The 19085-nt window shown below is 39.8% G+C and overlaps 1 protein-coding gene across 3 annotated transcripts in view; it reads left to right on the top strand.

The window, feature by feature from the left end:
- Nucleotides 1-19085, top strand: part of GRM5 (glutamate metabotropic receptor 5) — a 302516-nt gene that overhangs the window by 143412 nt on the left and 140019 nt on the right. For all 3 annotated transcript variants that reach the window (XM_060771130.2, XM_067466512.1, XM_060771131.2), the window contains exon 3: nucleotides 5940-6189. In XM_060771130.2, coding sequence (XP_060627113.2) covers nucleotides 5940-6189 — 250 coding nt within the window. The remainder of the gene's footprint in view (nucleotides 1-5939; nucleotides 6190-19085) is intronic.

The raw sequence follows: 19085 nt of genomic DNA, 5'->3' as shown, positions 1-19085 counted from the left end.
AATGAAAAGAGCTGTAAATAATTGCACCGCTGCCACCAAGTTGCTAATTTGCCAAAGCGGCCAGCCGGCATTATTCAATTTGGCAACAGTGATCCCTTGCTGTGCATAACTGAGCAGAGCAGGTCTGTCTAGTTTTAAAGGTGGCTAGAGGTGTTGCGGCCATGCAAGGAAGGAGAATCCTGCACATTCCTTCCATTCTCTTTCTGCTAAAATTATTCCCAGTGAATCCAGAATGGTGTAGTTAGTTAGCCCTCCATATCCACAGATTTTACATTCATGGATTCAGCAATCTATGGCTTGAATTGTTTTTTAAAAACTTCCAAAGAGCAAACCTTGTTTTATCATTTTAGATCAATAGTTCTCAACCTGTGGGTCCCCAGATGTTTTGGCCTTCAACTCCCAGAATCTAACAGCTGGTAAACTGGCTGGGTTTTCTGTGAGTTGTAGGCCAAAACACCTGGGGAGCCACAGGTTGAGAACCACTGTTTTCAATAAAGGACACCATTTTACTTCACCATTGTATATGAGACTTCAGCATCCACTGATTTTGGTATCCATGAAAGGGTTCTGGAACCAAATTCCAGTGGGTACCAAGGGCCCATTACATTCATGTTTTGGGGGGAAACAGAGGAAACTTTGGCTGGATTTTTAGTGCAATTTTAGTTGGAGTTTCATCTAGATGTAGCAGTAGCTGGTTATTTTCACATCAGTTGAATGAGAAAACTGCTCTTTGCACCTGACTTTCAAAGGCAATATCCAAGGTACAGAACCCTATCCTCCAAAGTTTTAGCACATTGGATAGCTCATGTAAACTTCAGAGTAAAACCAGAAATGGGTTCACTGCCCCACTGAAAAGACAGCTGCCTGAGAGTTCGATACATAAATGAAGTAGTGAGGCTGTGGCATTTAATAGGGATTTTGCTGGAGACTAATATGCTAGAAGGAAGGGTCCATGTATCTATTTTGGAGGAAAATTTCTTTGTGTGCATTTACTAAAAAAATCTGTTCCATTCTGTGGCTGCATTAATTTAGTTCTCAATACAAGGAGAAAAATTTCACCATGAGAGATCAGAAAAAGTGTTTGCACCCCGTATTTCAGCAGATATTGGTCACATTCTTAAAAAATGCCAACACATTCCAGGACCGCTTCTTGAACCATTACAATATGTCTGCCTGCATCTCTGATCTGATTTGTTCAAACTTCCCATCATCCTGCTGCATACTTTCAAAAATGCATACAAGAAGGTACGACTGCATCATTTGTACTTTTTTGGTTCCACCCTTCATTCCCACTGGATGGTAGCTTTGGAAACTTAGATGTGAAGAGGGGGAATTCTATGAAAGTGAGAATTCTGGGCACTTTGGCATGTGCCAGCTTGAATGCAGTTTCATCAGGAGGGGGAAAAGAACAGAGTGTTCCTCTCCCTTCTTCTGCTTCACTCTCTCCCCCTCCTTTCCTTCTAAATCTTCTTAGATTTTTGAGCCAATCTAGTGTGTTTTCGGCTGACATATTTGGTGCAGCTTCTGCAATGCATGAGCCGTCAGTTGCTCCTTGTTGAAGCTAGAGATAAAGGAAATGAAAACCTGCCTAAATGTCATCTTACCTTATTTCACTCCCTTCAAGGAGTGAAGATATCAGCTGAAAATTCCCCTGACCAACTCTGACATACTTATTGGTGCATCCCCTCCAACAGTACTGATTTAGCTGGTTCAGTTCCAATTAATCCTCTATTGTTTCACTTTTTTGGTGTCTTTGAAAATGTCCCGATTTTCTCTCCTTCCACTTTCCTCCTTTGTTCTCAGCTTGTTATAATGTTTGCAAACTGAGTTCAAAGTGCACAAGTAGTTTCACTCCACAGGGTACAGAGGAAAAGAAAGACAAAGTCTTGACCTTCCCAGTAGGGTCAGGCAAAAGCAAATTGCTGCAGCTTCTCCTAACCCAGTGTTTCTCAACCTTCCTAATGCTGTGACCTCTTAATACAGTTCCTCATGCTGTGGTGAGCCCTAACCATAACATTATTTTCATTGATACTTCATAACTGTCATTTTGTATTGTTATGAATGCTTCCTAATGCTGCAACAAATGCCTGACACACCCTAGTTTGACTACTAGTGGTGTTGGAGGGGATTGATTTTGGCATCTGGGAGTTGTAGTTGCTGGGATTTATAGTGCACCTACAATCATAGAGCATTCTGAACTCCACTAATGATGGAATTGAACCAAACTTGGCACACAGAACTCCCATGACCAACAGAAAATACTGGAAGGGTTTGGTGGGCATTGACCTTGAGTTTTGGAGCTGAAGATCACTTATATCCACAGAGCACTGTGGACTGAAACAATTATAGATGTGGACCAAACTTGGAATGAATACTCAATATGCCCAAATGTGAACACTGGTGGAGTTTGGAGATACTAGACCTTGACATTTGGGAGTTGTAGTTGCTGGAATTTATACAATCAAACAGCATTCCAAATCCCACTAGCAATAGAATTGGGCCACCCTTCCCACACAGAACCCCCATGACCAACAGAAAGTACTGTGTTTTCTTATGTTCTTTGGTGACCCCTCTGACACTGCCTCATGACCCCCCCCCCCCCCGGGGTTCTGACCCCCAGGTTGAGAAACGCTGTACTAACCTATGTGTTCTTCATTATTAATAACATCTCTGATGGTACTTATTCATGTGCATCCAGATTTTTATCTGTGATCGGATGGCCTAGAAACACACACACACACACACACACACACACAGAGAGACTATTATATGATGGAAAGGGGTAACATTTGGAGACCTTTAAGCTGAACTGTAGTTTCTGTTTTATGCAGTGTTTTTACAATAAAAAAATCTCCCCGCAATTGCTTGCTGAAATAGTCATTAGGAGAAGTCTCTTGATACTTTCTAGTCTGCTCTACAATTTTTGGAAGATAGAACTAGTTGTTTACAGGAGAATGCAGTTGGCAAAACAACAATAATCACCACTTTTTCCATGCTGAATAACTGTCATTACTTCCTTCCATGAAGCTGACATTAAATATACATGTTCTTGCTATCAGGATAATTTATATGAAAAATTAATTAGGCAGAGCTTATTCATGATGAGTACTTTTTGGATGCAAAAGAGTGTTTTCATCCACATTCCCTCTGGTGTCTATATGTACTGCAAAACCATCCTCTTTCTCATTGGGATAAAAAGTTATGGGGTTCTTCTGCCTACTCCTTCCTGCTATCACCTCTGTTCCTTCCTTCTGTCTGTCCTTCTTTCCTTTCCTTAGTGTTGACAAGTGCAACGCATCAGTAAAAGAAGTTCTTAAATGTTTTATATGAGCAGCATCACTACCAACGTGATGGGCAAAATTGATTAATTAGCTTTCAGCTGGTTGGCACATGTGATGTGACAGCTGCATTCTCTCCAACCATCCCAAAAGATTCAAGTGGCCCAGAATTTGTTTTTTAAAAAGCAGATGCTAAGCTCAATGCTTAAATGCCAAAAGAAGTTAATAAGCCAATGGCATCTTTCCTGTTTTGAACTGTAGTGATTTGAAAACTACACCAATCAGGAAGTTATAAAATAATAGAAACAGAGTCAGAAAACCCAACAAGGACCATCCTGTCCAGTCCCCTACCATGTAGGAATGCACAGTAGAAGGACTCCTGACAGATGATCATTCTCTATTGAAAAATCTTCAAAGAAAGAGACTGCATCACACTCCAGTCCAGTGTCAGACTGTTCTTCCCATCAGAAAGTTCTTCCTAACCTCTTTTCCTGTAGCTTGAATCCATTATTCTGTCTCTTAGTTGCTAGTGTAGCAGAAAACAAGCCTACTCTATCTTCAACATGACATCCTTTCAAATCTTAAAATATGGCAGTCATATCCTCTCTTAACCTTCTCTTCTCCAGGCTAAACATACCAAGTCCCTAAGCCTCTCATAAAAGAATATGACTTCCAGACAAATTCTTTAATGTTTTCTCTCAACAAGAATAGAACACAAAAGCAAAACTCTATACTCCCCTCAAAAACAGCTGTGCCAAGTTTCAGGTACTCACTCAGTAAGTGAGGCAACAATATGTTCAGTGCAAGACAAAACTCTCCCAGTTGACCCAAGGAAGTTGGAAAGGACACCAACTGTCATTTAGCCCTACTACTGTAGTGCAAGAAAACAAAGATAAAACACTCCTGAAAGATAGTTATCCAACCATCATTTTTTAAAACAGCAACCCTCCAATGAAATAAAGTCTCATCACCCTCCAAGGCAATCCATTCCACTGCCAAAGCTTTCTTGCCATTAGGAAGTTCTGTTTAATGTCTAGGTGGAATCCTTTGTCTTTCATTTTGAATTCATTGGTTCATTAGTCCTCAACGGTTCAGGTCCTGCTAATCTCCATGACCATATCTCTCTCTATGAACCAGCACAAGTGCTAAGATCTTCCGTGGAGATCCTTCTCTTGCTCCCACCTCCATTGCAAGCATGGTTGGTGGGGATGAGGGAGAGAGCCTTCTTGGTGGTGGACCCCCAGTTCTAGAATTCTCTCCCCAGGGAGATTAAATTAGCCCCAACCATGTCTGCCTTTCAGAAAGATCTGAAGACTTGGATGTTCCAATGTACCTTTGAATAATAGTTCAACTACTGATCAAGCCTGCCTAGCCCTCATCTTTTGGTAGGATCTCCAGCATTTTATTCCCAGCCCCCAGCCTTACAGTTTATGTTGCACTAGCCCTATCCTGCCCTATTGGTCTCAAATCTGCACATGCACACTTTTCTTGGCCATTGGTAGTATGTTGTTTGGTTATGTTTTATGATGTCTTAGATTTTGTTGGCTTTATTGTTTAATATAGTTGGTTTTTATATGTTTTTAATTGAGTTACTTTGCTATCTTGTTTATATTGGTCCCCATGTAAGCCACCCCGAGTCTCTTCAGGGAGATGGAGGTGGAATATAAACATAAAGTTATGTCCTAGTCTCTGGAGCAACATACAACAAACTTGCTCCATCTTCTAGGTGACATCCCTTTAAATATTTATCTCTTTACCTCTCACTCTTCTTCTCAAAGCTATTCTCCTCCTTAAGCTGTTCCTGATACGGTTTTGTTCACAGAACCTTTACTCATTACAGCTTGTCAATAACCTTATTGAACTGCAGTACCAAGAATGGGACACTGCAGTCCAAGTGAGATTCTGCTCAAAGCTAAATTGACTGTACAAGGACATTTATGTGTATTAATTATCTTGACGGTATCCATGCCTCACATGTATGGGTGGTATTTCACAAGCATTTATCCATGGGAAGAAACAAAATAACATTACTGTTGGGATTTCATGGCCATGCAAGGATTTCAACCCTGTTCACCAGAGTCAAAATCCAATGCCCAAACCACTACACCACACTGGCTCATTATGTAAATGGAGATTATTACTGTTGTTTTCCTGTTTTACAAATGAGAAATAGATCACAAAACCGTAGAACCATGGCCCATCTAGCTCATGCCTAACCTAATCCCAAATAGGTAAATGTCCAAGCTGTTTTTAAAGATGTCCAGAGAAGGAGACCCTGCCACCACTCTTGACAATTGGCTTCAATGCTGAATTGCTCTTACGGTTAAGATTTTCCTTCTAATGTTTAATCAAAACCTACTCTCTTGTAACTTAAAACCATTGGTTCTGGCCCTGCTTTATGGGACAACAGAGAAAAGGACTTCTCCCTCTTCTCTGTGACAACCCTTCAGGTATTCAAAGTGGAGACTGGAACATTGGCTGATTGTTTTCCCCTCCCTTATCCATGGCTAAGGAATGTCTGGAATCCAGTTCATCCATTTTCAAATTACCTGGTCTCCAGCCAATAACATGTTCTAGTGATCACATGATCTGCTGAACCTAGAAGATCACCTCTTTGGGAATCCCGATTGCTAATATTTTTGTGGTTTGTGTTTTGCTCAGGAAACTATGGTGAAAGTGGAATGGAAGCCTTCAAAGACATGTCAGCCAAGGAAGGGATCTGCATTGCCCATTCCTACAAGATCTACAGCAATGCGGGAGAACAGAGCTTTGACAAACTGTTGGAGAAGCTAAGAAGCCATTTACCCAAGGCAAGAGTAGTGGCGTGCTTCTGTGAGGGCATGACTGTGCGAGGACTGCTTATGGCTATGAGGCGCTTGGGACTGGCTGGAGAATTCTTGCTCCTGGGCAGGTGAGTACACTTTCAGATCTTTGGATCCTTTTCCATATTGCCAGTAAAGAAATACATACATACAGATTGGTGTCTGTTGTTAATCAAATTTGGACTGTCTTCTGACTAAAGAAAGTTTGCTGGATTTACTATATGATATTTAATCAAATGTCCATATATTGGTGAAAAGTAGTAGATACTATTTTCTCTTTTGAACATTACCTAGAAATGGTAGTAAGACATTAAGAGAAAAGACATGCCTCTTACCTGATGAAACATATACAGTAATCTGTTGTTGTTTGTTTCAATGAGGAGAAGGAAGTTCTTCCTTCACTTTGCCAACTCCCACATGTGTGTCTGATGGGAACACAGGAGAGGATCTACTTTGTGGTTGCCTCCAGGCTTTGAGATTTTCTCCTCAGAGAAGTTAGATATGCACTTCTGTAACCCCTTTCCATTACACAGGTGAAGTCTTTTCTATGTCAGCCAACCTTTGGCAAATGATTGTTTAAGTGGGACAGACCTTGTACAATGTGCTGGATTTTCAATTGATTATTTTTGTTCTGCTGTTGTGTTTTTTATGGTTTTGTGGTTCATGTTTTTAACTAGTTTTTCATCATTCAATCACTTTTTAACTTTTGTATTTTGTCCATTTTAACTGTGTGTTTGTAACCCACCTTGAGTCCTCACCTGGGGAAATGGGAAGAGATACAAATACATCTCATAATTATTTTATAATTTAATGAGGCCTTTGTTGAGTAATACCAGTTGAAACCCCCTACCTGAAATGAAAGAGAACAAAATTGTTTTGGATTTTGGAATATTTGCATATATGTAATGAGATATCTTGAAGTCTTAACATGTAATTCATTTATGTTTCATATACTCAAATACTCCGAAAGTAATTTTATACACAAACATTTTTAATAATTTTGTGCTTGAAGTTGTGTACATTGAAACATCCACATTCAAAAGTATTTATTGCTTCCTCAGCCACCCATATAGACAATTTCAGATTTTGGAGGATTTCAAATTTCCTTTTATCAACCTGTAAAGAAATCATGAATTGGGAAAATCATTTCAGTCACTCAAAAGCTGTTTAAATAATTACTGTAGAACATATTCATCTGTTAATATTATATTAGATATGCCCAGTATCGAATATTATTAGATAGCTAATTATCTAAAGGTGTAAAGGCTAAAAAGCAGACAGAAATCCTTCTAAGTAATTCTAGAAATAGGGAATTAGAGCTTGAGAAATTTGTTTTTCTGAGACCAACACAGCCATCAACACTGGCTAGGAGATCATGATAATTGAGGTCCAATTTAAATTTCTTGAGTTCTGGAATGTGGAATGTGAACCAGTATGTACTATCTTACATTTGTTTTATTCTTCATCTGGATTTCCTTACTAGTGCAAATGTGCCTTTTGATGTGTTTAGCAGATTTATTTATTTATTTATTTATTTATTATTTAAAACATTTATATTCTGCCCTTCTCACCCCGAAGGGGACTCAGGGCAGAGCACAACGTACAAACAGCAAACATTCAATGCCAGGACATCAATTCATTATATGCATACATAAACATTATATTTGCCTAATGGTTATGTATGACTACAGCTGCATATGGCCCATTCACCTTTTTCTTTATTTCCACAAAGAGATTAACAATACATGTAGTAGAAATAAACATGTCAGCTAGATTTGCTTGTACCTTTGAAAAAACAAAGTGTATGCATAAAGCAGTACTAGTTGGCTGGTATCATGACCTTATCAACACAGATGCCCTAAACTATTCAATACTTTCCTTATAAGGCAGACCAATGACTTTTCTGAAACCCTTTAACTACTTTTTATGTTCCAAAGACTCAGGCATCAACCTCAGTGGTTTACAGGAATGTTTTTGGCTGTTTTTCCAGGGTAGGTCTACCAGCTTTTCTGTTTCTGATGAGAATCAGTCTCTTCTCCCCCTCATTCATTTGAAGAGGTCTCCATCAGGGAAAACATGGCAGCTTCCAACCTGACATGTACATGCAATAGGATCTTCCATAAAACACATTGGCCTGTCTTGTGGAAGTCTATGGAATTCTCATAAACATATGTCTAATATGCCATATTTCTGCCCCGTTTTTTTTTAAGTGCCCCTGTCTTTCACCTCTCATACCTCTGAATGATGCTATGTGAGATGTGGAGGAATCAATGGTAGCACGGATGTTAATGTAGTTTCTGCTTCTTGTTGTCATTGGTAGGAGGGCCAAATAAGCCAAAAGAAACACACAAAACCCAGCTACATTTCCACGAGCTCGGACTAGGCTGAACAATTATCACCCAAATAGAAATGGAAGGACAATGGTGGCTCAGGAAATTGTATTTTTAGAGGAGAAAGGATGGAATTGTACTACTATTAAGATTAACAGTGACCCCACACAGAACCTGCCTATATTGCCTTTTAGGACAAATTTGACAGTCCTTCAGACAGCATGGCTAAGAGATTTTAGGAGTTGTAATAAGAAAATAACTTTTCCATGTTCCCACTTGACAGCTGAGCAATGTTCAGAGGACTTTTCCTCCCCTGAATGAGTGACCATGGTGCCTTTTATTTCTCTGGCCACAAATCTTCAAATTATAAGAAAAGAAGTTTCACTTAAATATTAAGAATAACATTTTTTTTAACTGTAAGAGCAGTTCCCAAACTTTGGTTATCCAGTGGTTTTGGACTTCAGCTCTCAGAAGTACCATCCAGCTTGTCCAATGGTCAGGAATTTTGGGAGTTGACATTCAAAACACCTGGAAGACCAAAATTTGGGAACCATTGCTGCAAGGTCTATCCAGTAGTAGACTTGACTGCCTATAAGGTGGTTCCTTCTCCATCTTTGGAGATCTTTAGGCAGAGGTTGGATGGGCAGCTTTGAGCATTATGGTAGTTCTGCATTCCTGAATGGCAGAGGGTTGGGCTAGATGACACTTCAAGCTCTACAAATGTCAAGAGGCCATTTATTCATCCCTTCAGTTTCCATTATGCACTCTTATACTCATCTATGGCAAGAGATGGAACTACTCCAAGTTTCGTACTCTTTGGGAAAGTTAATGGACTCTTTCTACCTTCACTGAACAGATCCACATGAGATCATCAGCTTTGCAGAAGTTGTAATAGAGTGCAAGGCTAACTACAGAGGCTGGGAATGTTTCCAGCCTGTTTACAATTGCAGCTTCCAGCAGAATGGATGATACTTCTCCCTTTCTCTCCATCGGAGAACCAGGGCTCCAAGTCAACAAGAAACAGTGCAGTAGAATACCACTGTCTCTTCTTCAAGAAGAGACTAGTTTGAACCTTCTTATTCTCATGATTCCTTTAATCCGGTGTGTGTGCAAATGTATGTGTATGTGTCTTGTACCTTTAGGCTCATAAATTTGTTTACAATGCTTTTAAGCTATTTTAAATAGGATTTTTGTTGTTCTTGTTGTTCTTATTGTCATTCGACTAAATTTCAGCCATAAAAAGAGTGTTAGAAGATATTATCAACTACTTTGACTGTACAATTATATTACCTAATAAACAGGTCTTGATGTGGCTAAGCACACCTTTGTTCGTGTTTCAGAGTGCCATTCATGCAGAATTCACCTTAAAATGTCACTGGCTCTGATTAACCATCGGGAAGCAGATTCCTGGAACAATTTTTGCTATCTTCTGAACATATTGCTGAAGGAATCAGGGGCTACTAATTCAGTTAAACTAAATTAATTTTGCTTCTTGTTAGCAAGGCACATTACACTGTTATGGAATCCAGACCTCATTAGTCATTGAGATATTTCTCATTTCATTACCTGCTGTAAGACTACCCTCTAAAATAGAATGTCCAAATCTTTATAAAATGTTTAATATATAACCATTAATTTTTGTTTGTATCTTTATGTTGCAAGAAGATTTATTTTAGACCAGAGATTAATTTTCTGAGAAGATTTTTCCCCAATCTGAGAGTTTCTGAGTTTCTGGTTTTAATCCCCATTATATACAACATAGTGAACTTGATTGGGTTCAATTCACTTAAAATGAGGCACAGAAAGCATTTTATGGAAATCCTGCATTCCCAAAGAGATAAAGAAATGAGTCCAAAAGCAAATCAAATCAATCAAATCTGAGCTGCCCCTAGAGGTCAAAATGACTGAATTGAGACTGTTGCACTTTGGAGATACCATGAAACAGCATGACTGACAGGGAAACACAATAATGTTTAGTAAAGTTGAAGACAGTAGCAGAAGAGGATGACTCAATTATAAGAAGACAGATTCAGGGTGCATCAACACTGTAGAATTACTCCAATTTGATTTTAACTGCCATGATTTATTGTTATGGAATCATGGAGTTGTAGTTTTTCAAGGTCTATAGCCTTCTCTGCCAAATTATGCTGGTTTCCATAATGTTGTGTATGAAATAATAATAATAATAATAATAATAATAATAATAATAATATACTTTATTTATATTCCACTTTATCTCTCTGAGGGGACTCAGAGCGAATTATAGAGAATACAAACACACACACACAAACAATATACCATATATACTTAGAATCATAGAATCATAGAATCATAGAATCAAAGAGTTGGAAGAGACCGCATGGGCCATCCAGTCCAACCCCCTGCCAAGAAGCAGGAATATTGCATTCAAATCACCCCTGACAAATGGCCATCCAGCCTCTGTTTAAAAGCTTCCAAAGAAGGAGCCTCCACCACACTCCGGGGCAGAGAGTTCCACTGTTGAACGGCTCTCACAGTCAGGAAGTTCTTCCTCATGTTCAGATGGAATCTCCTCTCTTGTAGTTTGAAGCCATTGTTCCGCGTCCTAGTCTCCAAGGCAGCAGAAAACAAGCTTGCTCCCTCCTCCCTGTGGCTCCCTCTCACATATTTATACATGGCTATCTATCTACTTGAGTATAAGCCAACCCGAATATAAGCCGAAACACCTAATTTTACCACAAAAACCGCAAAAATGTATTGACCTGAGTATAAGCCGAAGGTGAGAAATTTAGCTTGTACTGGTAATCATCAGTAGGTTAAATGTTTTTGAGTGTTTACATACAACTGTAATTTAAGATAAGACTGCCCAACTCTGATCAAACCATTATTCTAACCTCCTTCAATGCAAATGTGCTTACCTATTACCAATAATGATAGAGTCAAATAATAAATGCAATAACATATAATAAAAATAATAATAGAGTAAATAATGGAAATTTGATAATGTTGGTAATAATAAAGTAATAAATGTAATAATAATAATAATAGAGTAAAATAATAAATGTAATAAAATAATAATAGAGTAAAATAATATAAATGTAATCATAATAATAGGGTAAAATAATAAATGTAATAAAATAATACTAATAACAGAGTAAAATAATAACTAACCTTGACTCGAGTATAAGCCAAGGGGAACTTTATCAGCCTAAAAAAAGTGGCTGAAAAACTAGGCTTATACTCGAGTATATACAGTGTGTGTGTGTGTGTGTGTGTATGTCATTGTACAATTAACAATGACAGTACATAAAGAGAGGCAAGGCTTCCCTCTTTTCTTCTGTGGCATCTGGAGCCTGTGCTCAACTTCACCATGGAGAGGTGCTGTTGTTCCATCTTTCCATGCTGAGGAACCTTGTTGTCTATGAATGCCTTCCTGATCAAATTGGTGGCATGTCTTCAGGGGCACCTTTTACCTCTCTGCCAAATCAGTACCTATTTATCTACTCACATTGCTGTTTTCGAACTGTTAGTTAAGCAGAGGCTAGGGCTGATGGGGGGAGCTCACCTCGACCCATGGCTTGAATGAGTTGCCCTTGGGGCTGAGAATTGTGGTATATAAGAGCAGTAAATAAATAAATAATAAATAAACCTTCCAGGCAGCAAGATTTTCTGTAGTAGGCTGTTTAACTCAATGTGCTAACCACGGCCCCTTGATTCCATAACATTCAGTCATAGCAGGTAAAATGGTGTCAAACTGTATTGATTCTACAGTTTAGATGAACCCTTGACAAAGAAAGCCATGGTTACCCTGAGTCTGCAAAACCTGAACAGGATGGGCTTTCTTGGAGGTCTCTTGCAGATAAGTCACAATAAATCAAAGCCAACTTCACAACGATTAACAATAATGGCTGTGTGTATTATTTTCTCCAGGACATATTGCAAATCTTGCTAATGTATACATTTTTGAGACAAGGTGCTTTCTGAACCATTGAAATTCCAGAACAGGTATTTCCATATGCAAATGCCTTCCCCATTTTTAGGAAGAGAGAATTATACATGGTGTCAAAACTGCAGTGCAGAGCTTCTGCTTGGGTTAACAATGTAGTAATGCTTGGTCTCATCTGCAGATTTTCTATGTAGGTTTGAGCTGCCAATAATACTCAGCTTTCATATCACATCTTCTGCAGAGAGAGAGAGAGAGAGAAAAGAGAGAGAGATTGTTTTACTAGTGAATATGAGCAACACTGGAGAAAAATCAGAAGATGACAGGAGAAGCCTGGAGGATATGCATAGCTCTTGAAACATTTCTCTGAGAAGGAACGCGTATCCTGGAAAGAGGAAAAAGAAAATCAAATAAAATCGAGACAGGAGCCCACAGCCTACTCAGTGTGACCAGTACAGAGAGAGTCATCTCAGTAATCAACTGCATAACCTTGTAACTTTCAAGTAATGTGGAACCAAATGTTCTGCAAGGAACATATCACATGAATATCAAGGAGCTGGTGGTATGTGAATTAAGGAAATGCAGAAGCAATAGAAATATTGTGATGTTCAGAGTGCTATCAATGGTAAAATGGCATCTTCCATGAGTTAGTGAGGCGCATTAATAATGCTCCCAACAGTGTCCATAGAGAGAGGCTATAGCACAGGGGTATCAAACTCAATTTAATTGAGGGCTACATTAACATTATAGTTGCCTTCAAAATGTCATTGAATTCATGGACCATTGAATCTATGGATATAGAAGATCCATTTTTTTACACAGTGGTCAGTGCTCTTTAGTTTTTATCCAGTTTGGGCTCTCAGATGTTATTGAACAACTCCCTTCACTTTTGATTATCTTTCATACAGACTGGGGATAATGGGAATTTAAACTCAACAGTACGCTTGGTTCTGAGGTTGGGAAAAGGTTAAAGGACATCATATCCACAATCCTTGCATCTCAATTCAAACCACACTATCCTGGCTGAATAGAACAAACAACAGATTTCCAAATGTTACAGTATCCCAACTCCCATCAGCTTTAGTTATGATGCCTAATGATGAGGAATGCAAGAGTTGGAGACCAGCATATGGAAGGCCACATGAAATGACACAGTGGGCCAGATTTGGACTGTGGGCCTTGAGTTTGACATGTGTATTAAAGCATATTGCAAATTGGGAGAGCCAATACTCCAGAAGACAGGAGCAGAATTCAAAATGATCTTAAGAGATTGGAGAGATGATTGGCCAAAACTAACAAAATGGGAACAAATGCAAGATACTCCACTTAGGCAGAAAAAATGAAATGCAAAGATACAGAACAGGGGATGTTGCCTGGCTCAACAGCAGTATATGTGAAAAAGATCTTGGAGTCCTCATGGACAACAAGTTAAACATGAGATGACAATGTGATGCAGTGGCAAAAAAAAGCCAACAGGATTTTGTCCTGCATCAAAAGGAGTCTAGTGTCCAGATCCAGGGAAGTCATTCTACCTCTCTATTCTGCCTTGGTTAGACCACACCTGGAATACTGTGTCCAATTCTGGGCAGCATAACATTGACAAGCTGGAATGTATCCAGAAGCGGGCAATTAAAATGATCAAGGGTCTGGAGAACAAGACCTATGAGGAGCAGCTTAAAGAGCTGGACATGTTTAACCTGAAGAAGTGAAGGCTAAGAGGAGACATGATAGCCATGTATAAATATGTGAGGGGAAGTCATAGGGAGGAGGGAGCAAGCTTGTCTTCTGTTGCCCTAGAGACAAGGACGTATAACAATGGTTTCAAACTACAGGAAAGGAGATTCTATCTGAACATGAGGAAGAACTTCCTGACTGTGAGAGCTGTTCAGCAGTGGAACTCTCTGCCCTGGAGTGTGGTGGAGACGCCTTCTTTAGAGGCTTTTAAACAGAGGCTGGATGACCATCTGTTGGGGGTGCTTTGAATGCAATTTTCCTGCTTCTTGGCAGAATGGGGTTGGGTTGGCTGGCCCATGAGGTCTCTTCCAACTCTGTGATTCTATGATTCTATGAATTATCCAAGTGAGACAGCAATACAGAAATCTTCTGGTTCCCAAAAGTAGCATTAGAAGTTAGAAGGCAGTGAAATGGATGGTGCTTTAAGAATAAAAATGACAACTAATTCATTTTTTTGTTCTACACCTCTAATATTACAGTTCCAACTACTTCTTACTGTCTGATCTACTACTGTCTGCTAGGGGTATAATGTGTGTTGCAAAAAGATTGGTTGTTTTTTGGGGGGCATTATCTAGCATCCATATTTATAGCGTTGGTCTGAACCAATTAATTTAAGCTGAGAACAAAGCCTGGAGGAAGGATAGACAAACTAGGATTATAGTAAGGCAGTTGAAAAACTAAATTGAGAGACTAGATTGCTGTGAGTTTTCCTGGTTGTATGGTCATGTTCCAGAAGCATTCTCTCCTGACGTTTCACCCACATCTATGGCAGGCATCCTCAGAGGTTGTAAGGTCTATTGGAAACCAGGCAAGTGAGGTTTATATATCTGTGGAATGTCCAGGGAGAAAGAACCCTTGCTGTTTGAGTCAAGTGTGAATGTTGCAATTGGCCACTTTGATTAGCATTAAATGGCCTTGCAGCTTCAAAGCCTGGCTGGTTGCCAGGTGATACAGTTGGAAGGTATGTAAACAACTCCCACCCCAAGTCCTTCCCATAAAACATTACAGAATGCATACTTCTCACAATGATACATAACTTCTGTTTAAATTTTTGCGCCATGCTTTCTACAGCTTCACTATTGTACAACCTATGATAATGGCTGTTATGCATCTTTTTCCAACTGACAGCACATTTGCAGACAATTAACGCTGCAATTAGGAACATCTTCCATTATACCTCTATCATGCAAGAAGCACGGTGTCTATTCATTTGGGGAAGCACTAAAAAGGGCTTTTATATTGGCTCTTTATTACATCTCGAATCTCAACCCCTTCCTGTATAATCACAATCATTGCCTAAGTAGAATATTTTACAAGTTTCTAGAAAGGAGGCACTCAGGTCTCAGCTCCATTATGTGCTGCTTTAAATTCAGACATAGAGGCATGACTTGGTTAAGGGCTTTTAAAAGTCACTAATCTGAATCAAAGAAAGAAGTGTAACATTGACCTATCAATAATAAAACACTCCTTCTCTTAGCTGTGTGAGAAGTAGAGGAGAGCAGGTAACGTGTTGCTGAGTATTTCCCTTTATGTTATTATTAGGATTTGAACCTGGGTCTCCACTCCCATTTTCTACTCACTACCCTATAAATATAATTGAATGCAAATCTGGATATCCCCTGATCTGTAAAACAGGAGGCATGATGAATTTCCCTACCACCAGATTCAAATGATGGAGTAGCAAGCCGCAAACACATTTCTCCCTCCGTCTGACTGACTGATGGTTTGTCGTGGTGAAGCTGCTGTGTCTCCAGAGGTTAAAGCTGAAGGCGACTGATAACGTGGTTGAAATACCAAAAACCTCAAAACCTCAATCTGCTCACAGGAGCTGGGAGGAAGCCTTGTAAATCCTGGCAGGGAGAGGCCATCTTTGGGAAGCAAAGCTGACACTGTGTATATTTGTACACACAAAATATTTCCCCAAAACAACTGGAGCCAAATGGTTGTTTAAATCTTGTATCCGATTAATTAGAAAACATGCTGTCATAACTGGAAAGGTGAGCTGAATGACACATTCGGATGCAGAATTGATTCATTGCACCTTTAAACTACCCATGAACCAAAGTTCCCGGTATGATACGTAATATATTTACAATAAAGATGCAGCACTAATGGGACAATAAAACAGTATCAAGAGACAAGAGATTCTTAGCGCAAGGTAAAGCACCATAGAAAATGATAAGGTAGATCTTTGCAAACTAGTTTGCATGGCCACCTAAGAATAGGGTACTCAGGTTGGCTCTGTGTGGTAGAATTAATGCAACTTCATACTGTTTTAATAGCCACGTCTCAATTATATGGAATCCTGAGAACTGTGCTTTGTCAAAACACCAGCAATTTTGGCAGAGAAAGCTAGGGTAAAGGTAAAGGTTGTCCCCTGACATTAAGTCCAGTTGTGTCCGACTCTGGGGGTTGGTGCTCATCTCCATTTCTAAGCCGAAGAGCCAGCATTGTCCACAGACACCTCCAAGGTCATGTGGCCAGTTTGACTGCATGGAGCACCATTACCTTCCCGCCAGAGCAGTACCTATTGATCTACTCACATTTGCATGTTTTTGAACTGCAAGGTTGGCAGAAGCTGGAGCTGACAGCAGAAGCTCACACCACTCCCTGTATTTGAACCTGCAACCTTTCAGTCAACAAGCTCAGCAGCTCAGCGCTTTAACCCACTGCACTACCGGGGGCTCCCAGAGAAAGCTACAGATGTTATAAAACTAAAACTTCTAGGATTCCACACAATTGAGCCATAGTTAAAGTTGTGTTAAGCTACATTCATTGTACAGTGTAAATGCACCCCAGAGTAGTAGTGCTATGTTACCTTGGCACTACTCAGCACCTCTATATTAAATGTGATTTATTAAACAGAAATTGAACGTAACACTACAGATTAGTGTTGTGCATTCAAGGTAAACCTTGTCTTGTTTCATGTCCCAACTTTTGTTGGGGGCCCTGATCCATTTTTTTGGAAGCCTCCCAAAATTGGGAGGGTTGTTTTTGGTTCGGGCCCCTGAAAATGGGACCATTATCGGGGGGGGGGGGGCGGGGGGCGCTGACTCCCCTTCCCGGCATGTACTTCTTTTCTTCTTACCTGGCACCTGCTGTTTCTACTCTCTAGAGGTGCTCAGCTGCAGGTGTGCTTGGGCCTGCCTACACTCCCCACCGCCACGCTCGAACTCTCAAAGAGTGTGTGTGTGGCAGGGTGTGCAAGCAGGCCCAGAAAGCACACGTGCCTGCCAGTGTCTGCAGTCAAGTGCCTCTTACTCTAGAGTAAAGGGCGCTCAGCTGCAAGAACACTCCAAGCCTGCCTGCACACCGCGCCACATGCACACACTCTTTCCAAGGCAAGAAGGCAATTTCAGCTGCAAACAAAAGCAGGCTTTCATGTTGAGCAGATTTTCATGCGCGGAGGGGGCTTCTTGTTTCATGCTCCCGAAGAAACGTAAGACACAAAAGAAATGATAGAAACAGTAGGAATGAATTCCGTGCACAACTCTACCACAGATTACTAAATCTAAACCCTGACATATGTTAATTCTAACTCAGCTCTCTCACTCATATCCTAACTAGGTTTGACACTGTCTCTAACTAATCTCTATATCTGATCCTGACTAACTCTCCTAATATCTTAACCTCCTCGATCACATACCAGCCTTCTGAAAAATCCAAGTCAGCCAATCACCAGCCAGTCCCAATATTGAATTCTCTTATCCTCTCCCAACAGATCTTTACCGACCTTAATTTACTTTGAAATCTTTTTAACTAACCTCACCCATTCTCAGAAGAGAGACTATCCAATTTTGGCTCACTTACTGATTAAATAAATGCTTATTCTGTGTCTAAAACAACTGGTGGGGGTTTTCAGTTTAAAAATCTGGAAATGTGGGAAATAGAGCATGGGAGGCCATGGTTTCAAAAGAAACAGGGAGGCTTATATGACCCATAAGCCACATTTTATCCACTGATGGGTTATTGGGATGTTTTATAAAAGTCTGGACTCACATGAAGATTTGCACAAATACAACTATATATACGTGAGCCTTCCCTTTGCAATGAGGGATGGGGCACTTAGGCTGAGTGCAATGTTACTTTATACGCAGTGCTACTTCTCTCCCCAATAAAATGTTGGAGAAAATGAATACAGCAATGCCCAAGGAGGGCTCATATATTTGGGCAGTAAGTAAAATGCTTTCAGTTGCATCAGGAAAGTACACAGTTTAATCCTAGTGCTACCGATATGGGAAGCTGGTGGCTTCTTGTATCAATGGAGCAATACACTTCAGGTTTTCGCTAGCTTAAAAGAACTATCCATGGTGCTGAACACATTTAGGAATAGAGTTTAGTACCTTGGAGGACTGCAGTATTAAAACAAAAATTAAATACACTTTCACAAATTGTCCAAAAGCCATCCACGGCTGCTGTTTTCTCTTGGACTCTGGCTTGGTATTTTTCTTTGCATTGCTCATCTTTTCTTGGTTCCTGATAGATTTTCAGCTTTTATGTGATAGAGATAGGATAGAAGGAACAGTATTTTTCCCCAGGTTGGTGAGCATTGTACAATATTTCCCTGTAAAAATCCCACTCCTACACTATGTTCTCCTACCCTAAGAAATTCAAACAACCAAAAGTTCTGTAGTTTTTCTCAAGCACAATGACAAACAGCTAAAATGTCAGACAGTTCTCTGGGAATGCAAAAAGATATTAAGGGGGAAATGGGGTAGCAATGCTGTTTAATTGGAAATGTATCAGGGTAAATGGCAAGGAAAACGCTTAAAAGAAAAGGATGAGTTTCAATCAGGGGGAAGCAATTTAATCTAATTTTGTCAGCACAAATTGACAGCAGGATGGGGTGAAAGGAATTGCAGTTCTATTTAAATAAGAGAAATGATTCCTAAATGTGTATCTGTGTACGTAAATTAGCATATGCGGAATGCATGCATCTGTCTGTACTTTTTTCAGAATACTTTTTTTTACAAAGGGGCAATGTATCATGGGCTACCCA

The sequence above is a fragment of the Anolis sagrei genome, chromosome 3 (genome assembly GCF_037176765.1).
Source record: "Anolis sagrei isolate rAnoSag1 chromosome 3, rAnoSag1.mat, whole genome shotgun sequence".
Classification (NCBI taxonomy): Eukaryota; Metazoa; Chordata; class Lepidosauria; order Squamata; family Dactyloidae; genus Anolis; species Anolis sagrei.
The sequence above is the reverse complement of the archived record's forward strand: the minus strand, read 5'-3'. Positions and strand labels throughout refer to the sequence as shown.